Genomic DNA, 22,526 nt, shown 5'->3' on the forward strand with positions numbered 1-22,526 from the left:
TCCCACTCACGAAATCATCAAGAACTAGAGGGCACAGATTCAAAGTAATTGGCAAAAGGAGTAAAAGTGATGTGAGGAATAAAATTTTTCACCCAGAGGGTGGTTGGAGTCTAGAACCAACATCCTGAGAGGGCAGTGGAGGCAAGTTCAATCGAGTGACTCAAAAGGGAATTGGATTGCTATGTGAAAAGAATGAATGTACAAGGTTACGGGAAGAGGCAAGGGAGGGGGACTAGGTAGAATGCTCTTCCAGAGAGCCAATGCAAACTCGATAGGCCGAATAGCCTCCTTCTGCACAGTGAAGATTCTGTGATTATGTAACTAACAAGGGAAACAGTAGATGTAGTTTATCTGGATTTTTAAAAGGCTTTTGACAAGGTGTCACACAGAAAAGCTAACATGCAAGGTAATGGCTCATGGAGTTTGTGGTAATATATTAAAATGGATAGAGGGTTGGTTAACAGGCAGGAAGCAGAGAATGGGCATTTTCAAGTTTGCAGGCCGGCACTGATGGAGCATTGCAAGGATCAGTTCTGGGACCTCTGCTATTTACAATCGACATTAATGACTTAGATGGAGAGGCAGAGAGTAATGTATCTAAACTTGCTGATGAGAGTTGGATCGGTAAGCTTTGGGGAAGACTTGGAGGTTGCAAAAGATAGACAGGTTAAGTGAGTGGGCAGCAAGTCAGGAAATGGAGTATAATGTATAGACGTGTGAAATTATTTACTTTGGACATAAGAATAGAAAGGCAGAATATTTTTTAAAAGATGTGAAACTTGGAAATGTTGATATTCAAAGAGACTTGGGTGCTCTCATACAAGGAACAGAGTTAGCATGCAGGTACAGCAAGCAATTAGGAAGGAAATGGCACATTGGCTTTATTGCAAGGGGGCGAGAGTACAGAGCTAAATAAGTCTTGCTATAATTGTACAAGGTTTTTGGTGAGACCACACCTGGAAAACTGTGTACAATTTTGGTCTCGATATTTAAGGAAGGATGTACTGGCATTGGAGGTAGTACAGCCAAGGTTCACTAAATTGGTCCCTGGGTTGCGGAGTTATCCTATGATGAGAGGCTGAGTAAATTTGGCCTATTTTCTCTGGAGTTTAGGAGAATGAGAGGCAATCTCATTGAAACATACAAGATTCTGAAGGGGCTTGATAAGGTGGATGCTGAGAGATTGTTTTCACTGGTCAGGGAATCTAAAACACAAGGACACAGCCTCAGGATAAGGGCCTTATCATTTAAGACTAGAGATGAGGAGAGATTACTTCACTCAAATGGTTGTGAATCTGTGAAATTTTCGACCCCAGAGGGTTGTGGATGCTCCATCTTTAAATACATTTAAGGCTGGGAGAGATAGATTTCTGGCCTCTCAGAAAATCAAAAGATACGGGGAGTGGGCTTGAAAATGGAATTGAAACCTAAGATCAGCTTTGGTTGTATTAACTGGCAGAGCAGGCTCGATGGGCCGTATGGTCTACGTTTGCCATCTCTTGTGTTCTTATGAACAATGGGTATGCGGTGCTGGGTGCAGAGAAAAGGACTGTTCAGTCGTGCTATTCCAGCCAATGTGATCCGGGGGGAGGTGGGTGGGGGAGGTGGTGGGGGGGTGTGCTTTGACAGACCAGCTGGTCTTTTCCAGCCCAATATTTTTCTTTGTTCAAATTGCAGTTTTAAACAACAGGTTTTACACATTAATTTATCTGGTTATAAGAAACTAAATTAACTGTCTATTTTTAGTCAGGTCCTAAGTGCAATGTTTGCTCACATTTGATTCTACTGAATAAGGGCAGATTTGAAAAAGAAGTTTGAATCTGTCCCTCACTGACCTGTCTTCCACAGCTGTTGCTCCAAGCAAATCAAGGTCCCTTTCAACTACATCGTACGCTTCAGCAAGCTTCCTGTCCCGTTCCTGCAGGGCTAGCTTAGCATTCTGAAGGAGCGTATGAACATTATCATATTCTTCACAGGTAAGGACTTTGTAAGCCACGCATAAGGTCCTCAATCCCTCCTGAAATTGATAAAACTGCATTAAATACAAAAGTAATTCTGTTGGAAGCCACAGAGCTAGTGGCTCCTGCTGAGTTACCGTATTGCAAGCATTTCACAACTTCTGCATTCAGAAAGAGCACTCAGTTAGGAACAATTTTATATTTGTTTTCAATTGTAACATTAGCTCCCACATCTTCAAATATCTGCAACATTTTGGATAATGAAAATTTAAAATGTGAATGAAGTAAAGAATAAGTTACAGTCAGACAACCAGGTTACAACAAAAATCAGGGAAAAGATAAGGTCATTTTCAGGTGACTGAAGAGCAAATTTCCTGCAAGGAAAAACTTCCTTTCACATCCTAGACACTCCCAAAAGCTTCACAGCCGGTGAAATCCAGTCTCTGTTATAGAAAGCGTGCTGGTGTCAACACCATTTGCCCACAGTAAGCAGTGGGTGCTGTGAACAAGAAAGGAACAGGACAAGGGTAATTATTGGAGTAGGGTTGCTTAGCACAAAGGAGCCTTCATAATTGGCACCTACGGTAATGGGAAACAGTCATTATCAGTATCATTTCCCTGATACAGGCAGCTGTCTGGAGTATGTGGGGATGGCAGGGACTGTGCCTTTGAAGTTATTTGTTATGTGCACAAATACAGCAGCCAATTTGTACACAGGACGATTTACAAAGAGGAAATCGTGTAACTGGCCAATTGGTTGAAGGATACTGGGATAACAGCCTAAATAATGTGCGATTGTGGTGCAGTTATTGATATCAAATTTCTACTATGGACTGTGTTTTATTATGTCTTCTTGCCCTGTTCTAGAGTTTACAAAGTGACATTAGCCAATGCTTCATACACTGAAAACGTGCTCATCAGGTGTGTGTTAGCCACAATATAAGGGCCTAAAATGTTATTGAGATGCCAGTCTCATAATCTAGTCTTTATGGCTTAAAAGCTCAATGCAAAAGACACCTAGACTCTTTTATTGAAGTAGACTGTGCTTCAAGAAGCAAAACTCCTACTCAATCTGTAGATGGATGCACTGTACAGAGCCCAAAGAGGCACTGCAGCTTCAGGGATCAAATCCTTGCAGCCCAAGGACACCAATATTGGGTAGGACCATTTTTCTGGCATCTGGAGTAGCCACCTAAAACAGATGTTAAGACTTTGCAAATATTAAAGAGGGATCTGATGCCAGTTGTAGGGCCCCGGGCTGAGCAGGGACTAGAGCCCACCCTGGCAGAGTGGAAATGCTCTCGAGGGCAAGTGCCCACGTGGCAAAAGGCCCTCAAGTGATCTGTTGGCAATGGTTGGGCTGCTCCTGAGGGCACTTGTAACTTGACCAAATTATTGAACTGAGACAAAAACCCTAACTTCAAGGCCAGCCAGGGCATGCATTGCTCTAAGAACAGCTCCAGGATTTTGCTCTAAGTTTCCTCTAACCCAAAATACTTGCTCTTCCCTTGTGTGGAGGAGTTAGATACGACCAGCACGTGAAGCACGGCCAACGTCACTTTAGAGATGTTCCAGAATTTCTAGCACTTGATGCCTTTATGCACTTCAGGAAATTGAGCATCGGAGCTCTGGCAGAACGAGGTGGGAAAGTGTAATAAAACACAATCCAAAGTGGAAATCTGATCACAAGGAAAACTTTATCACTTCAAAATACCTAAAATGAACAACAGTCATTTTAAAAGGATCATAAATTTTTTGGGCTGATCGACTGGCCCAAGAGCAGTTTCTACTATTGATCCGAGAATGGACACACTCTCTTTGTTTGAGCATTACAAAGGTTACTTCGGAGGTTATAAAGGTATTCAAGTGGCACACACTATTATGATTTGGAACTATATTTCTGTCCCTTCACTGTCACTAGATCAAAGTCCTGGAACTCCCTTCCTAACAGCACTGGGGGTGTACCTGCACCAGATGGGACAGCACTGGCTCAAGGCAGCAGCTCACCACTATGTTCTCAAGTGCAATTAGGGATGGGCAACATATTTGGACCTTGTCCACATCCCACGAAAGAATAAATATTAAAAATTAGTGCAGTCCGTCACTCCATTTGAACTAAACACTGTGTTATGACCGAATTGGAAGGAGTGTGCAACCACCACTCCACAGCTTGTACCAATAGTATAAATGTTTAATTGCTTACTAAAATGGCCAATTATTTACCTTCGCTACTGTTTGACCCTGAATAAAAGAGATTTTAACCAGGCTTCCTTCTGTAAACTTACAATGGTTGATATATTATAAAACAAAACTTCTTTTTAAAACAAGTTGCAAGAACAGGTTAACACACAATCTGTAGTCTAGAAGGCTAACTGTCTATCCCTTTTAAAATACCCTTGCACAAATGTGTGCACGTGTACACACACACTGTAATGGCATGGCAGGTGATGTGTGCCATGTGGATTGAATCCACAATGGAAACTTGGCCATGCTATCACAATGGTTTTGCAATTTGTACTTATTATGAGATAGGAGCATTGAATTCAGAAGTAGTGAGTCCACTAACACCTTTAGCGATTTTAAACATTAAATTAAAATATTTATAACACAAGAAAATATTTCAAGCACATACATAAGATTAGTGACTTAATACCAAAGAAATCCTAAAATTCTTAATTAACCTAACTCCCAACTACACACCCCCTTTAAGGCAACAGTCCAAAATAGATTTTAAATTTAAAAAGTAAGCCAGCAAGTTACCACTGCACCCATTCGCCAGTGGGATTCCAAAGGCTTTTCTCCAACTTTAGTTACTAGATGCAGCAGACTTTTGCAAAAATCGCTGGAGGCTTCTTCAAAGCTGTTTCACACACTCTTGTCAGGTCTTACATGGCCTCCAACATAACCTTCTTTCCTTCTTTATATATGTTTCTCTCTCTTTAATCTGTAAATTCCATTGGTCCATATGTCTTTGGAAATATACTTTCCCATACTATAAAAATCTTTAATGTTGCCAATATGACCTCTTTCTTTTTGGGAAAAATAAACATACTGCTTGGCCTTGCTTATCTTACCAGTTGTAAACATCCTACCATCCCTTTGAAATCCAAACAACTCCTTCACTTATCTAAAAATGCAAATTTCCATCACACCTTATATGCTAAGACCTCATCCATGTTTATTCATTAGTATTTCAAGTACTTTTCTACAACTAACACTTTTTGAGAATTTCAAACTTGCAGTCTAACTGATGCCAATTCAATTAAATCACACACAGACAAAATCATCCATACTCACCCCTATAAACATTACAGTAACCCACAATAATATTATGAAAATTGTTATAGTTTTGTAACACCCACACAAACAAAGGACAAATAGATAGGTTCTCTGCAGAGATGGTTGGTTGAAGAAAAGACTTTATAAAAAATGAAAAAAGTTTAACCAGCATGGCAACTGTCGATCTGATGGTCCCTCGTGTGAAGATGGGCTGCTAGACCCAGTAGATGTCTGGAGATTTTCACCAAAGGAGTTTCAGCGTGGAGAAGAAGAGAGCCGGGTCAATCCTTCTTCTCTCAGCCTCTCAGGTTTCCAAATACAGGCAAGTTACACTGAGATGAGTGTTCCTTGCTGGATACTGATAACCACACTGTAGTCAGGTAAGGCAAAGAGAGCATGAACTGGGCAGCTTTTCCCCTTTTCAGTTCATTCCCAACTGAGTTCAAAAAAATAAGTTCAAAACATGTCAGGCGATTTCTAGTAAATCAACAGGCCTTTGCCTTTAAAAGTTTTTTTCCATCAATTAAAGTGATTGCAGTTCAAATAAACAAATAGCTCTCCTCCACAATTGCCATGCTGGTTAAACTTTTTTCAAAAGAAATTCAAGCATCCAAATAATGCAAAGTTCATCCAAATATTAAAAGGAAACACATTTCTTGAAGATATGTTTCCCAACATGCCTCTGCCCTTAAAAAGTGAAACACCATTTCCAAACTTGTTTCATTACAAAGTGTCGAGGAAAAGATATATACAATATACAAAACAAAATTCAAACATGCACTCACTCAGTCATTCACTCCTTGTATAGCATCTGTACAATTTCCTCTGATTTGATTCCAGAAAATTCTACAAAAATTAGATTCTTGATTGCATCAGCAATTACATTATCCTTTCCAATATTATGAACGATCTTTAAGATTAGCAAGCTCCTTCGGAACAATCTGTCATTCTGAGTCTTAAATCTTTCTACAAAGGCCAAGGGATTACAGTCAGTATATGCTAGTGTTTCTTTGCAGCTATGATGGACATAAACCTCAAAATGTTTAAGAGCTAGTAACAATCCCAAGGTCTTTTCATACAGATTTAACTTTTTTTTAGAAAAGTACCCCACTAGCTTCTCTATGCTCGATTCACCTTCTTGCAATAAAACCGCACCCACCCCCAAGTCGCTAGCATCGATTGCCAGCTTGAAGGGTTTAGCAAAATTAGGGATGGCTAATAATGTTTCATTGGTTAGGATCTCCTTCAGCTTCTCAAAAGCTGCTCTTGACCATTCCACCTTCGCCTTCATTTGTATTAAATCCATTAGTAGGGCAGCAATTGTGCTGAAGTTTGCCACAAAGCTACGATAGAAGCCACACATCCCTTGTCCTCTGTTAGTCTTTTGTAGGCTTCTCAATCCTCTGGCTTCCCACATTATATGCTTTCTCTTTAGCTTTTATGCTGTCCCTGACTTCCCTTGTCAGCCATGGTTGCCTCGTCCTCCCTTTAGTATGCTTCTTCTTCCTAGGGATGAATTTTTGCTGTGTCTCCCAAATTACTCCCAGAAACTCCTGCCATTGCTGTTCCACTGTCTTTCCTGCTTGGCTCATCTCCCAGTCAATTCTGGCCAGCTCCTCCCTCATGCCTCTATAGTTGCCTTTATTCAACTGTAATACTGTTACATCTGATTCCAGCTTTTTCCTCTCAAATTGCAGGGTAAATTCTATCATATTATGGTCACTTCCTCCTAAGAGTTCCTTCACCTTAAGCTCCCTTATCAAACCTGCCTCATTACACATCACTAAATCTAGAATTGCCTGTTCCCTAGTGGCTCCACCACAAGCTGCTCCGAAAAGCCATCTCGTAGACATTCCACAAATTCCTTTCCTTGGGATCCACTACCAACCTGATTTTCCCAGTCTACCTGCATATTGAAATCCCCCATGATCACTGTAACCTTGTCTTTCTTACACGTCTTTTCTATCCCCTGGTGTATCTTGTGCCCCACATCCTGACTATTGTTCAGAAGTCTGTACATAACTCACGTTATGGTTTTTTTTACCTTTGTGGTTCCTCAACTCTACCCACACAGATTCTACATCATCTGACCCTACGTCGTTTCTTGCTATCGATTTAATTTAATTTCTTACTAACAAAGCAACCCCACCCCCTCTGCCAACCTGCCTATCTTTTCGATAGGATGTATATTCTTGGATATTTAGCTCCCAGTCCTGATCCCCTTGCAGCCATGTCTCTGTGATGACCACCACATCATACCTGCCAATTTCAATCTGCGCCACAAGCTCATTTACCTTATTTCGTATACTGCGTGCAGTCAGAAACAACACCTTCAGTCCTGTATTTCCCATCCCTCTTCTCATTGTCATCCCTTTATCTGAGGTGCTTGAAGTTAGATTCCTAGCCCTTTCCAAACACTCTGTCCTACTGTGTTCTGGAGACTTTAATAGCCTCTCCTGGGCTCTCTTTTTCAGTTTTTTCAAAATTTTCCACGAAGTTGAATCCATCCCCCCCACACGCTAACCTGCTGCTTTGTTTCTCATTAGTCATACTTCTTGGAGTTTTATCCTTCCCTTCCTCCCCCCCCCACTTTCTAGTTTAAAGTCCTGTTATCCACCATATTTACCCTTTTCGCTAGAACATTGGTCCCAGATCGGTTCAGGTGGAGACCGTCCCAACGGTACAGATCCCTCCTGTTCCAATACCAGTGCCCCATGAAATGGAACCCCTCTTTCCTGCACCACTGCTTTAGCCACGTGTTTACTTCCCTTATTCTCACGTCCCTATGCCAATTTGCACGTGGTTCGGGTGGTAATCCGGAGATTATAACCCTTGAGGACCTGTTCTTTAGTTTGGTTCCTAGTTCCTGATAATCCCCAAACAGGTCCTCTTTCCTAGTCTTACCTATGTCATTTGTCCCAACATGGACTACAACAAGTGGATCCAACCCCTCCATCTCCAATGTCCTTTCAAGTCGGTCAGAGATGTCCCTCACCCTGGCACCGGACAGGCAACATAGCATGCGGGACTCTCAATCCTGCTTACAAAGGAAGCTATCAATTCCCCTAATTATATAAACCCCCACAACTACCACTTGTCTTTTTGCTCCCCCCTCTTGAATGGCCTCCTGTGCCACGGTGCTGTGGTCAGCTGGCTCATCCTCCCTACAGCCCTGTTCCTCATCCGCACAGGGAGCAAGTACCTCATACCTGTTGGACAAGGTCAAGAGCTGAGGCTCCTCTGTTCCTGAACACAGGATCCCTCTACCTGCCTCACTTGCAGTCACACCCTGCTGACCCTGACCACTGACTGAATTTGAGGTATTTAATCTACCAGGTGTGATTGCCTACTGAAACAAAGCGTCCAGATAACTCTCCCCCTCCCGGATATGCCGCAGCATCCGGAGTTCCTCCAGCTCATCAGTTCTGAGCCAGAGTTCTTTCAGCAACCAACACTTGCTGCAGATGAGGTCACTGCGTATTGCATTGGGATCTGCCAGCTCCCACATCATAAAGCTACAGCACATCACCTGCCCAGCCATCTCAACTTAGTTAACTCATTTATTAATTAGCTTTGCAGTGTTTATTTTTCAAATTTGGCGCAGAATTCCTACCAACCAATCAGGTCACAGCTTTCCTGTGATGTCACTTTTTCAGTTTTAACCTCTGTCTCCATTCTCCTCACTCTTTTGTCCTGCGCCTCCCCCGCTCTCCGCCGCGCTCTTTTGTCCTGCGCCTCCGCCGCTCCCCGCGCGCTCTTTTATCCTGCGCCTCCGCCGCTCCCCGCGCGCTCTTTTATCCTGCGCCTCCGCCGCTCCCCGCGCGCTCTTTTATCCTGCGCCTCCGCCGCTCCCCGCGCGCTCTTTTATCCTGCGCCTCCGCCGCTCCCCGCGCGCTCTTTTATCCTGCGCCTCCGCCGCTCTCCCGCGCGCTCTTTTGTCCTGCGCCTCCGCCGCTCGCCGCGCGCTCTTTTGTCCTGCGCCTCCGCCGCTCGCCGCGCGCTCTTTTGTCCTGCGCCTCCGCCGCTCTCCCGCGCGCTCTTTTATCCTGCGCCTCCGCCGCTCTCCCGCGCGCTCTTTTGTCCTGCGCCTCCGCCGCTCCCCGCGCGCTCTTTTGTCCTGCGCCTCCGCCGCTCTCCGCGCGCTCTTTTGTCCTGCGCCTCCGCCGCTCTCCGCGCGCTCTTTTGTCCTGCGCCTCCGCCGCTCTCCGCGCGCTCTTTTGTCCTGCGCCTCCGCCGCTCTCCGCGCGCTCTTTTGTCCTGCGCCTCCGCCGCTCTCCGCGCGCTCTTTTGTCCTGCGCCTCCGCCGCTCTCCGCGCGCTCTTTTGTCCTGCGCCTCCGCCGCTCTCCGCGCGCTCTTTTGTCCTGCGCCTCCGCCGCTCTCCGCGCGCTCTTTTGTCCTGCGCCTCCGCCGCTCTCCGCGCGCTCTTTTGTCCTGCGCCTCCGCCGCTCTCCGCGCGCTCTTTTGTCCTGCGCCTCCGCCGCTCTCCGCGCGCTCTTTTATCCTGCGCCTCCGCCGCTCTCCGCGCGCTCTTTTATCCTGCGCCTCCGCCGCTCTCCGCGCGCTCTTTTATCCTGCGCCTCCGCCGCTCTCCGCGCGCTGTTATCCTGCGTCTCCGCCGCTCTCCGCGCGCTCTGTTATCCTGCGTCTCCGCCGCTCTCCGCGCGCTCTGTTATCCTGCGTCTCCGCCGCTCTCCGCGCGCTCTGTTATCCTGCGTCTCCGCCGCTCTCCGCGGGCTCTGTTATCCTGCGTCGCCGCCGCTCTCCGCGCGCTCTGTTATCCTGCGTCTCCGCCGCTCTCCGCGCGCTCTGTTATCCTGCGTCTCCGCCGCTCTCCGCGCGCTCTGTTATCCTGCGTCTCCGCCGCTCTCCGCGCGCTCTTTTATCCTGCGTCTCCGCCGCTCTCCGCGCGCTCTTTTATCCTGCGTCTCCGCTCTACTCGCTCTTTTATCCTGCGTCTCCGCTCTCCTCGCGCTCCTTTATCCTGTGTCTCCGCTCTCCTCGCGCTCTTTTATCCTGTGTCTCCGCTCTCCTCGCTCTTTTTTATCCAGTGTCTCCGCCGCTCTCCGCGCGCTCTTTTATCCTGTGTCTCAGCTCTCCTCGCGCTCTTTTATCCCGTGTCTCCGCTCTCCTCGCGCTCTTTCATCCTGTGTCTCCGCTCTCCTCGCGCTCTTTCATCCTGTGTCTCCGCTCTCCTCGCGCTCTTTTATCCCGTGTCTCCGCTCTCCTCGCGCTCTTTTATCCTGTGTCTCCGCTCTCCTCGCGCTCTTTTATCCTGTCTCCACTCTCCTCACGCTCTTTTATCCTGTGTCTCCGCTCTCCTCGCGCTCTTTTATCCTGTGTCTCCGCTCTCGTCCTGCTCCTTTATCCTGTGTGTCTGCTCTACTCACTCTCTTTTATCCTGTGTCTCTGCTCTTGCACTCTTTTATCCTGTGTCTCCGCTCTCCTCGCTCTCTTTTATCCTGTGTCTCCGCTCTCCTCGCTCTCTTTTATCCTGTGTCTCCGCTCTCCTCGCTCTCTTTTACCGTGTCTCCGCTCTCCTCGCTCTCTTTTACCCTGTGTCTCCGCTCTCCTCGCTCTCTTTTACCGTGTCTCCACTCTCCTCGCTCTCTTTTACCGTGTCTCCGCTCTCCTCGCTCTCTTTTACCGTGTCTCCGCTCTCCTCGCTCTCTTTTACCGTGTCTCCGCTCTCCTCGCTCTCTTTTATCCTGTGTCTCCGCTCTCCTCGCTCTCTTTTATCCTGTGTCTCCGCTCTCCTCGCTCTCTTTTACCGTGTCTCCGCTCTCCACGCTCTCTTTTACCGTGTCTCCGCTCTCCTTGCTCTCTTTTACCGTGTCTCCGCTCTCCTCGCTCTCTTTTATCCTGTGTCTCCGCTCTCCTCGCTCTCTTTTATCCTGTGTCTCCGCTCTCCTCGCTCTCTTTTATCCTGTGTCTCCGCTCTCCTCGCTCTCTTTTACCGTGTCTCCGCTCTCCTCGCTCTCTTTTACCGTGTCTCCGCTCTCCTCGCTCTCTTTTACCGTGTCTCCGCTCTCCTCGCTCTCTTTTACCGTGTCTCCGCTCTCCTCGCTCTCTTTTACCGTGTCTCCGCTCTCCACGCTCTCTTTTACCGTGTCTCCGCTCTCCACGCTCTCTTTTACCCTGTGTCTCCGCTCTCCTCGCTCTCTTTTACCGTGTCTCCGCTCTCCTCGCTCTCTTTTATCCTGTGTCTCCGCTCTCCTCGCTCTCTTTTATCCTGTGTCTCCGCTCTCCTCGCTCTCTTTTACCGTGTCTCCGCTCTCCACGCTCTCTTTTACCGTGTCTCCGCTCTCCTTGCTCTCTTTTACCGTGTCTCCGCTCTCCTCGCTCTCTTTTATCCTGTGTCTCCGCTCTCCTCGCTCTCTTTTATCCTGTGTCTCCGCTCTCCTCGCTCTCTTTTACCGTGTCTCCGCTCTCCTTGCTCTCTTTTACCGTGTCTCCGCTCTCCTTGCTCTCTTTTACCGTGTCTCCGCTCTCCTCGCTCTCTTTTATCCTGTGTCTCCGCTCTCCTCGCTCTCTTTTACCCTGTGTCTCCGCTCTCCTCGCTCTCTTTTATCCTGTGTCTCCGCTCTCCTCGCTCTCTTTTATCCTGTGTCTCCGCTCTCCTCGCTCTCTTTTATCCTGTGTCTCCGCTCTCCTCGCTCTCTTTCATCCTGTGTCTCCGCTCTCCTCGCTCTCTTTCATCCTCTGTCTCCGCTCTCCTCGCTCTCTTTCATCCTCTGTCTCCGCTCTCCTCGCTCTCTTTCATCCTCTGTCTCCGCTCTCCTCGCTCTCTTTCATCCTGTGTCTCCGCTCTCCTCGCTCTCTTTCATCCTGTGTCTCCGTTCTCCTCGCTCTCTTTCATCCTGTGTCTCCGCTCTCCTCGCTCTCTTTCATCCTCTGTCTCCGCTCTCCTCGCTCTCTTTCATCCTCTGTCTCCGCTCTCCTCGCTCTCTTTCATCCTCTGTCTCCGCTCTCCTCGCTCTCTTTCATCCTCTGTCTCCGCTCTCCTCGCTCTCTTTCATCCTCTGTCTCCGCTCTCCTCGCTGTCTTTCATCCTGTGTCTCTGCTCTCCTCGCTCTCTTTCATCCTGTGTCTCTGCTCTCCTCGCTCTCTTTCATCCTGTGTCTCCGCTCTCCTCGCTCTCTTTCATCCTGTGTCTCCGCTCTCCTCGCTCTCTTTCATCCTGTGTCTCCGCTCTCCTCGCTCTCTTTCATCCTGTTTCTCCGCTCTCCTCGCTCTCTTTCATCCTGTGTCTCCGCTCTCCTCGCTCTCTTTCATCCTGTGTCTCCGCTCTCCTCGCTCTCTTTCATCCTGTGTCTCCGCTCTCCTCGCTCTCTTTCATCCTGTGTCTCCGCTCTCCTCGCTCTCTTTCATCCTGTGTCTCCGCTCTCCTCGCTCTCTTCATCCTGTGTCTCCGCTCTCCTCGCTCTCTTTCATCCTGTGTCTCCGCTCTCCTCGCTCTCTTTCATCCTGTGTCTCCGCTCTCCTCGCTCTCTTTCATCCTGTGTCTCCGCTCTCCTCGCTCTCTTTCATCCTGTGTCTCCGCTCTCCTCGCTCTCTTTCATCCTGTGTCTCCGCTCTCCTCGCTCTCTTTCATCCTGTGTCTCCGCTCTCCTCGCTCTCTTTCATCCTGTGTCTCCGCTCTCCTCGCTCTCTTTCATCCTGTGTCTCCGCTCTCCTCGCTCTCTTTCATCCTGTGTCTCCGCTCTCCTCGCTCTCTTTCATCCTCTGTCTCCGCTCTCCTCGCTCTCTTTCATCCTCTGTCTCCGCTCTCCTCGCTGTCTTTCATCCTCTGTCTCTGCTCTCCTCGCTCTCTTTCATCCTCTGTCTCCGCTCTCCTCGCTCTCTTTCATCCTCTGTCTCTGCTCTCCTCGCTCTCTTTCATCCTGTGTCTCCGCTCTCCTCGCTCTCTTTTACCCTGTGTCTCCGTTCTCCTTGCTCTCTTTCATCCTGTGTCTCTGTTCATCTCGCTCTCTTTTACCCTGTGTCTCCGTTCTCCTTGCTCTCTTTCATCCTGTGTCTCTGCTCATCTCGCTCTCTTTTATCCTGTGTCTCTGCTCTCCTTGCTCTCTTTCATCCTGTCCCTGCTCTCCTTGCTCTCTTTCATCCTGTCCCTGCTCTCCTTGCTCTCTTTTATCCTGTGTCTCCTCTCTCCTCGCTCTCTTTTATCCTGTGTCTCCGGTCTCCTCGCGCTCTTTTATCCTGTGTCTCCGCCGCTCTCCTCGCGCTTGTATCCTGTGTCTCCGCCGCTCTCCTCGTGCTCTTTTATCTTGTGTCTCCGCTCTCCTCGCGCTCTATTATCCTGTGTCTCCGTCACTCTCCTCGTGCTCTTTTATCCTGTGTCTCCGCTCTCCTCGCGCTCTTTTATCCTGTGTCTCCGCTCTCCTCGTGCTCTTTTATTGTGTGTCTCTGCCACTCTCCTCGTGCTCTTTTATCCTGTGTCTCCGCTCTCCTCGCGCTCTTTTATCCTGTGTCTCTGCCACTCCCCTCGTGCTCTTTTATCCTGTGTCTCTGCTCTCCTCGCGCTCTTTTATCCTGTGTCTCTGCCACTCTCCTCGTGCTCTTTTATCCTGTGTCTCCGCTCTCCTCGCGCTCTTTTATCCTGTGTCTCTGCCACTCCCCTCGTGCTCTTTTATCCTGTGTCTCTGCTCTCCTCGCGCTCTTTTATCCTGTGTCTCTGCTCTCCTCGCGCTCTTTTATCCTGTGTCTCTGCTCTCCTCGCGCTCTTTTATCCTGTGTCTCTGCTCTCCTCGCGCTCTTTTATCCTGTGTCTCTGCTCTCCTCACGCTCTTTTATCCTGTGTCTCTGCTCTCCTCGCGCTCTTTTATCCTGTGTCTCTGCTCTTCTCGCGCTCTTTTATCCTGTGTCTCTGCTCTCCTCGCGCTCTTTTATCCTGTGTCTCCGCTCTCCGCGCGCTCTTTTATCCTGTGTCTCCGCCACTCTCCTTGTGCTCTTTTATCCTGTGTCTCCGCCACTCTCCTTGTGCTCTTTTATCCTGTGTCTCCGCTCTCCTCGCGCTCTTTTATCCTGTGTCTCTGCTCTCTCGCTCTTTTATCCTGTCTCCACTGCTCTACTCTTGCTCTTTTATCCTGTATCTCCGCTACTTATCCTCGCACTTTTTTATTGTGTCTCCGCTCTCCTCACGCTCTTTTATCTTGTGTCTCCGCTCTCTTCGCTCTCTTTTATCCTGTGTCTCCACTCTCTTTGCTCTCTTTTATCCTGTGTCTCCGCTCTCCTCGCTCTCTTTTATCCTGTGCCACTAGTCTCAGTCCGTGTCTGGAGGTTTTCACCAATGGAACTTCAGCATGGAGGAGAATAAATCTGGGTCAATCCTTCTCATCTCAGCCTCTCAGCTTTCGAAATACAGGCAAGTTACACTCCTAGCTGGACACTGATAACCACACTGTATTCAGGAAGGCAAGGGGAGTGAGAATTGTGCAGCTTTTCCCCTTCTTACTTCATTCTCAATTGAGTTCAAAACAACAAGTTCAAAACATATAGCTCCTCTATCAAGTGATTTCCAGTAAATCACCAGGCCTTTGCCTTCAAAACAGTTTTTTTCCCCCCATCAATTAAAGTGATTGCAGTTCAAATAAACAATTAGCTCTCCTCTACAATTGCCATACTGGTCATTTAGCTGGCATCATGTGATTTCTTAGGAAAGACATGCTTGCTCCCAGTCCAAAGTGAACTTATGACCTTGTTTAAAAAAAATCCCAAGTGTCCAAATAATACAATGTCCTTCCAAAGAGAATACAGTTCTTGAAGAAATGTTTCCCAACAACTGGTAGTGTGCAGATGGAATGAATTATTGTAATGGTAGGCACAAGGACAATGAGTAGGGCACAAAGTTGGATCACAGATTTCCACACATTGAATATTTATTAACAGTCTTGCTGCCAGAGGAGACCTGGAACTCATTTCCAACAAGGAGAATCTAAAGATAAAATGAGCGTTGTCCAGTTACCTGTGTTCTTCACACCACCAGTTATCAAAGGCTGGAAACACATGGCCTCGGAATGAATCCCTGGAGCCCAAACAGATACATAGAATGCCAAGTTCTATCAGAATACAATTGTCTGGGCCCTGTCAGAATTACCACCACTTCAGTACAACACTATTAACCTACAAATCCCATGGGAACAGAGCTGCATCAATCAGTAATTCTTTCCTTCAATATATAATATTTAAACTTGCAGAATAGTTCAGGGTTTAAGGCAGAACAAACTTGGGGACATTAGGAACCATATTAAAAAGCAGCATCCAAATTGCCTTGACATACCACTGCATTCTGCTGCACTCTTTGCCGGACCATGTCCAACTTCCCCTCCTTCGCTCTGGGGAAAATGGATGAATCAGCTCCTTTACAGAATAGGATTATTTCCCCTGTTTAAGAGACAAAAAAGTGGGTATCAATGAAATACTTGAAAATATTTTGAACTGCCTTTGGACACAGCCAATCAACGATAGGTTTTGCTTCAGCCTGCTCAACAGGTACCCTGATCCTGCACGAGGAACCCAGCTCAGCAAAAGAAATCATTTGTGGTTTCCCACAGAACTGCACAAATTTGTAGCTTTCACTTTCTGATCCAACCAACCTCACCTGATGAAATCCCACCCACACGCTCGTATCAGATCCAATTACACCCATACTGATGTACCTGATGCAATTCCATATACACACTCATGTACTTGACATAATCCCATCTACACACTCAAATGTAACTCTTTCAGAGGCAACCAAATAAATTAAATTAACAAAATGAACACTCAGATGTATCTCTTCCAATCACACTCAAATTGTATCTTGTCCAATTACAAACACCTTTATCTCAACCACATAACTATATCGCACTCACACACACCAGACTATGCCTGAATGAGGCATAGATTGAGTGCGGAGTTGGGAATTTGGTTCACGTGGGAATTTTTGGTAAACTTTAAATTTAGATTAAGAGTTAGGTTCTTATTTTCAAACATTGTTAGTTGAATAGCCTGGTTAAACAGGGAGCTGCCTGAAGTGGCAGTTATCTATCAATCAGCTAAAAGTAGTTGCCCTCAATAGGTGTTAATTACTGTAGCAGAAAGCTGAGGTAGCAAGTGAGTCATCAGAGGCTCTATTCAAACAGAGAGATTTTAAAGCTGCATGCAGAAAGAGGAGTGTGGATGTGAGTTAATGACTGAGTGTGATGGAGATTGAGTGAGGAGTGAAGAATTTGGTGCACATGGGGAAAGAGGTGCTCTTTCTACAGCCTGCAGTGGGTGGTGAGTTTCCTCCCTTGTCTCCAAGCTAGGTGAATGCAAGTTTTTATTACTTTATCTGTGTAAATTACGAATTGACTAATTAAATAAATAAGGTTGGACTGAAGTGTAGGGCTGGTGGTATACTGTGGCATATGGGAATCTGTAGTGTAGGGCTGGTGAAGTGTAGGGCTGGTGGTATACTGTGGCATATGGGAATCTGTAATGTAGGGCTGGTGTAGTGTACGGTTGGTGGTATACTGTGGCATATGGGAATCTGTAGAATGCACTGCAAACCTGGACAACCATATCTGTAGAAAGTGACTGCACCTTAGGCAACTTTAACTCTGAGTTGCTAAGCTGGAGTCCGAGTTGCAGACATCGCGGGCATCAGTGAGGGGAGAGTTACCTGGATGCTTTGTTCCAAGAGGCTGTCACTCCTCTTAGGCTAGGCAAAACTTTAGTGTTGGTCAATGGTCAGGGACAAGAAGATGTGACTACAAGAGAGGCAGGTAAGGGGAACCAGCATGTCGTGATGGAGCAGCAGCCTCAGCCCCAGACTTTGTCCAATAATAGGTACAAAGTGCTTGCTACCTGTGTGGATGAGGAGAAAGGATGCAAGCTGGACAGACCATGGCACCAAGGTGAAGGATACCATTCAAGTGGGGGAAGCGAAGAGAAATGTAATAATGATAGGAGACAGTATAGTGAGTGGGATCGATACTGTTTTCTGCAGTCGAGAGCATGAGTCCAGATGGCTGCGTTGTCTGCCTGTTGCCAGGGATCGGGATATCCGCTCAGGACTGGAGAGGAACTTGCAGTGGGAGGAGAAGGATCCAGTTGTCATGGACAACTTAGCTACCAACAACATAGGTAAGACTAAGAAAGTGGTTCTGCATAGAGAGTGAAGAGCTTGGTATTAAGTTAAAAAGCAGAACCTCAAAGGTAGTAATCTCTGGATTATTACCTGAAGCACAGGAAAATTGGCACTGGGTAAATAAGATTAGAGAGATGAATGTGTGTCTCAAAGATTGGTGTGGGAGAAATGGGTTTTGATTCATGGACACTGGCACCACTACTGCGGAAAGCAGGAGCTCTACTGTTGGGGCGGACTACATGTGAACTGTGCTGGGACCAGTGTTCTAGTAAGTCGTATAACTAGGGAAGTAGAGGGGCTTTAAACTAACTACAGGTCGTGCAGGGAAAGATTGAATAAAGTAAAGGGAAATGAAAAGGAAATAGATCAAGGTAGAAATAAAGGTAACAACAATCAGTATGGTAGGAAGGGACAGTGATTGCAAACTTAAGACTGTGCGCCAACAGAACCAGAGTTTACAAAAACAGTAAAATCACTGAATTTAGGGTTCTGTATCTAAATGCCTGCAGCGTTCACAACAAAACAGATGACCTGTCAGCTCAGATAGAAATACATACACATGAGCTGATAGTCAGTGCAGAGATGTGGCTACAAGGAAACCAAAGCTGGGACCTGAATATCCAAGGGTATGTGATATTTAGGAAGAACAGGAAGCTGGGAAAATGTGTTGGGGTGTCCCTGTTCATGAGTCACTGAAAGCTAACTTGCAAGTGATATGTTGCTCTTTATTACAAGAGGATTTGAGTATAGGAGTTAAAGATGTCTTACTGCAATTAAATAGAGCCTTGGAGACACTGCACCTGGGATATTGTGTATAATTTTGGTCTCCTTACCTAAGGCAAGATATACTTAGCATAGAGGGAGTGCAATGAAGATTCACTAAATTAATTCATTCGATGAAGGGATTGTCCTATGAGTAAAGATTTATTCTCTGGAGTTTAGAAGAATGAGAGGTGATCTCAATCAAACATAATTATATGGCTCAACTTGGAGATGCAGTAAGGATGTTTCCCCTGGCTGGCGGGGTGGGGGGTCTGGAAACAAGGGGACACAGTTTCAGAATAAGAGGCAGGCCTTTAGGACTGACATGAGGAGGAATTTCTTCACACAGCGTGGTGAATCTTTGGAATTCTCTGCCCCACAGAGCTGTGGAGGCTCAGTCACTGAGTATGTTCAAGGCTGAGATCAATAGATTTCTATATATTAATGTCAAGAGATATGGGGATACTGCAGGTAAGTTGTGTTGAAGTAAAAGATCAGCCATGAAGGCAGAGGGAGCTTGAAGGGCTGGATGGCCTACATCTGTTCCTATTTCTTATGCCCTCACACACACATGAACACATCAGGTCTACTCTCTCCAGCCTTGTCAGGTCAGGTCAGGTCAGGTCCACTCTCTCCAGCCCAGTCAGGTCCACTCTCTCCAGCCCGGTCAGGTCAGGTCAGGTCCACTCTCTCCAGCCTGTCAGGTGAGATCCACTCGCTCCAGCCCTGTCAGGTCAGATCCACTCTCTCCAGCCCTGTCAGGTCAGGTCAGATCCACTCTCTCCAGCCCTGTCAGGTCAGGTCAGATCCACTCTCTCCAGCCCTGTCAGGTCAGGTAAGGTCAGGTCAGGTCCTCTCTCTCCAGCCCTGTCAGGTCAGGTCAGATCCACTCTCTCAAGCCTGTCAGGCCAAATCAGGTCCACTCTCTCCAGCCCTGTCAGGTCAGGTCCACTCTCTCCAGCCCTGTCAGGTCAGGTCCACTCTCTCCAGCCCTGTCAGGTCAGGTCCACTCTCTCCAGCCCTGTCAGGTCAGGTCCACTCTCTCCAGCCCTGTCAGGTCAGGTCCACTCTCTCCAGCCCTGTCAGGTCAGGTCCACTCTCTCCAACCCTGTCAGGTGAGATCCACTCGCTCCAGCCCTGTCAGGTCAGATCCACTCTCTCCAGCCCTGTCAGGTCAGATCCACTCTCTCCAGCCCTGTCAGGTCAGGTCCACTCTCTCCAGCCCTGTCAGGTCAGGTCAGATCCACTCTCTCCAGCCCTGTCAGGTCAGGTAAGGTCAGGTCAGGTCCTCTCTCTCCAGCCCGGTCAGGGAAAGTCAGATCCACTCTCTCCAGCGCTGTCAGGTCAGGTCCACTCTCTACAGCCCTGTCAGGGCAGGTCAGGTCCACTCTCTCCAGCCCTGTCAGGTCAGGTCAGCTCAGGTCCACTCTCTCTAGCCCTGTCAGGTCAGGTCCACTCTCTCCAGCCCTGTCAGGTCAGGTCAGGTCAGGTCAGGTCAGGTCCACTCTCTCCAGCCCTGTCAGGTCAGGTCCACTCTCTCCAGCCCTGTCAGGTCAGGTCAGGTCCACTCTCTCCAGCCCTGTCAGGTCAGGTCAGGTCAGGTCCACTCCCTCCAGCCCTGTCAGGTCAGGTCCACTCTCTCCAGCCCGGTCAGGTCAGATCCACTCTCTCCAGCCCGGTCAGGTCAGGTCCACTCTCTCCAGCCCTGTCAGGTCAGATCCACTCTCTCCAGCCCTGTCAGGTCAGGTCAGGTCCACTCGTTCCAGCCTTGTCAGGTCAGGTAAGGTCAGGTCAGGTCCTCTCTCTCCAGCCCTGTCAGCTCAGGTCAGGTCAGATCCATTCTCTCCAGCCCTGTCAGCTCAGGTCAGGTCCACTCACTACAGCCTATCAGTCCAGATCAGGTCCAGTCTCTCCAGCCCTGTCAGTCCAGATCAGGTCCACTCTCTCCAGCCCTGTCAGGTCAGGTCCAATCTCTCCAGCCCTGTCAGGTCAGGTCCACTCTCTCCAGCCCTGTCAGGTCAGATCCACTCTCTCCAGCCCTGTCAGGTCAGGTCAGGTCCTCTCTCTCCAGCCCTGTCAGGTCAGGTAAGGTCAGGTCAGGTCCTCTCTCTCCAGCCCTGTCAGGTCAGGTCAGATCCACTCTCTCAAGCCTGTCAGGCCAAATCAGGTCCACTCTCTCCAGCCCTGTCAGGTCAGGTCCACTCTCTCCAGCCCTGTCATTTCAGGTCAGGTCCACTCTCTCCAGCCCTGTCAGGTCAGGTCAGGTCCACTCTCTCCAGCCCTGTCATTTCAGGTCAGGTCCACTCTCTCCAGCCCTGTCAGGTCAGGTCAGATCGGGTCCACTCTCTCCAGCCCTGTCAGATCAGGTCCACTCTCTCCAGCCGTGTCAGGTCAGCTCAGGTCAGGTTGACTCTCTCCAGCCCTGTCAGGTCAGGTCTGTTCCTCACTCTCCAGCCCTGTCAGGTCAGCTCCGGTCCACTCTCCCGAGCCCTGTCAGCTCAGGTCAGGTCAGGTCCACTCGCTCCAGCCTTGTCAGGTCAGGTCAGGTCCACTCTCTCCAGCCTTGTCAGGTCAGGTCAGGTCCACTCTCTCCAGCCCTGTCAGGTCAGGTCCTCTCTCTCCAGCCCTGTCAGGTCAGGTCAGATCCACTCTCTACAGTCCTGTCAGGTCAGGTCAGGTCCACTCTCTCCAGCCCTGTCAGGTCAGGTCAGGTCAGGTCCACTCTCTCCAGCCCTGTCAGGTCAGGTCAGGTCCACTCTCTCCAGCCCTGTCAGGTCAGGTCCACTCTCTCCAGCCCTGCCAGGTCAGGTCAGGTCCGCTCTCTCCAGCCCTGTCAGGTCAGGTCAGGTCCACTCTCTACAGCCCTGTCAGGTCAGGTCAGGTCCACTCTCTACAGCCCTGTCAGGTCAGGTCAGGTCAGGTCCACTCTCTACAGCCCTGTCAGGTCAGGTCAGGTCAGGTCCACTCTCTCCAGCCCTGTCAGGTCAGGTCAGGTCAGGTCCACTCTCTCCAGCTCTGTCAGCTCAGGTCAGGTCCACTCTCTCCAGCCCTGTCAGGTCAGGTCCACACTCTCCAGCCCTGTCAGGTCAGGTCAGATCCACTCTCTCCAGCTCTGTCAGGTCAGGTCCAATCTCTCCAGCCCTGTCAGGTCAGGTCAGGTCCACTCTCTCCAGCCCTGTCAGGTCAGGTCAGCTCAGGTCCACTCTCTCCAGCCCTGTCAGGTCAGGTCAGCTCAGGTCCACTCTCTCCTGCTCTGTCAGCTCAGGTCAGCTGAGGTCCACTCTCTGCAGCCCTGTCAGGTCAGGTCAGGTCCACTCTCTCCAGCCCTGTCAGGTCAGGTCAGGTCCACTCTCTCCAGCCCTGTCAGGTCAGGTCAAGTCCACTCTCTCCAGCCCTGTCAGGTCAGGTCAGGTCCACTCTCTCCAGCCCTGTCAGGGCAGGTCAGGTCCACTCTCTCCAGCCCTGTCAGGTCAGGTCAGGTCCACACTCTCCAGCCCAGTCAGGTCAGCACCAGTCCACTCTCTCCAGCCCTGTCAGGTCAGGTCCATTCTCTCCAGCCCTGTCAGGTCAGGTCAGATCCACTCTCTCCAGCCCTGTCAGGTCAGGTCAGGTCCACTCTCTCCAGCCCTGTCAGGTCAGGTCCACTCTCTCCAGCCCTGTCAGGTCAGGTCAGATCCACTCTCTCCAGCCCTGTCAGGTCAGGTCAGGTCCACTCTCTCCAGCCCTGTCAGGTCAGGTCAGCTCCACTCACTCCAGCCCTGTCAGGTCAGGTCAGGTCAGGTCCGCTCTCTCCAGCCCTGTCAGGTCAGGTCCACTCTCTCCAGCCCTGTCAGGGCAGGTCAGGTCCACTCTCTCCAGCCCTGTCAGGTCAGGTCAGCTCAGGTCCACTCTCTCCTGCTCTGTCAGCTCAGGTCAGCTGAGGTCCACTCTCTGCAGCCCTGTCAGGTCAGGTCAGGTCCACTCTCTCCAGCCCTGTCAGGTCAGGTCAGGTCCACTCTCTCCAGCCCTGTCAGGTCAGGTCAAGTCCACTCTCTCCAGCCCTGTCAGGTCAGGTCAGGTCCTCTCTCTCTAGCCCTGTCAGATCAGGTCCACTCTCTCCAACCCTGTCAGGTCAGGTCAGGTCCACAATCTCCAGCCCAGTCAGGTCAGGTCAGGTCCACTCTCTCCAGCCCTGTCAGGTCAGCTCAGGTCAGGTCCACTCTCTCCAGCCCTGTCAGGTCAGGTCCACTCTCTCCAGCCCTGTCGGGTCAGGTCAGGTCCACTCTCTCCAGCCCTGTCAGGTCAGGTCAGGTCCACTCTCTCCAGCCCTGTCAGGTCAGGTCAGGTCCACTCTCTCCAGCCCTGCCAGGTCAGGTCAGGTCCGCTCTCTCCAGCCCTGTCAGGTCAGGTCAGGTCAGGTCCACTCTCTCCAGCC

The 22,526-nt window shown here is 49.1% G+C and overlaps 1 protein-coding gene across 5 annotated transcripts in view; it reads right to left on the bottom strand.

Annotated features, from left to right (window-relative positions):
• Positions 1-22,526, bottom strand: part of atp11a (ATPase phospholipid transporting 11A) — a 375,081-nt gene that overhangs the window by 163,425 nt on the left and 189,130 nt on the right. For all 5 annotated transcript variants that reach the window (XM_041199613.1, XM_041199614.1, XM_041199610.1 and 2 more), the window contains 2 exons: positions 15,515-15,618; positions 1,836-2,017 (listed from right to left, as the gene is read on the bottom strand). In XM_041199613.1, coding sequence (XP_041055547.1) covers positions 1,836-2,017; positions 15,515-15,618 — 286 coding nt within the window. The remainder of the gene's footprint in view (positions 1-1,835; positions 2,018-15,514; positions 15,619-22,526) is intronic.

This window comes from Carcharodon carcharias, chromosome 11 (assembly GCF_017639515.1).
Source record: "Carcharodon carcharias isolate sCarCar2 chromosome 11, sCarCar2.pri, whole genome shotgun sequence".
Lineage (NCBI taxonomy): Eukaryota > Metazoa > Chordata > Chondrichthyes > Lamniformes > Lamnidae > Carcharodon > Carcharodon carcharias.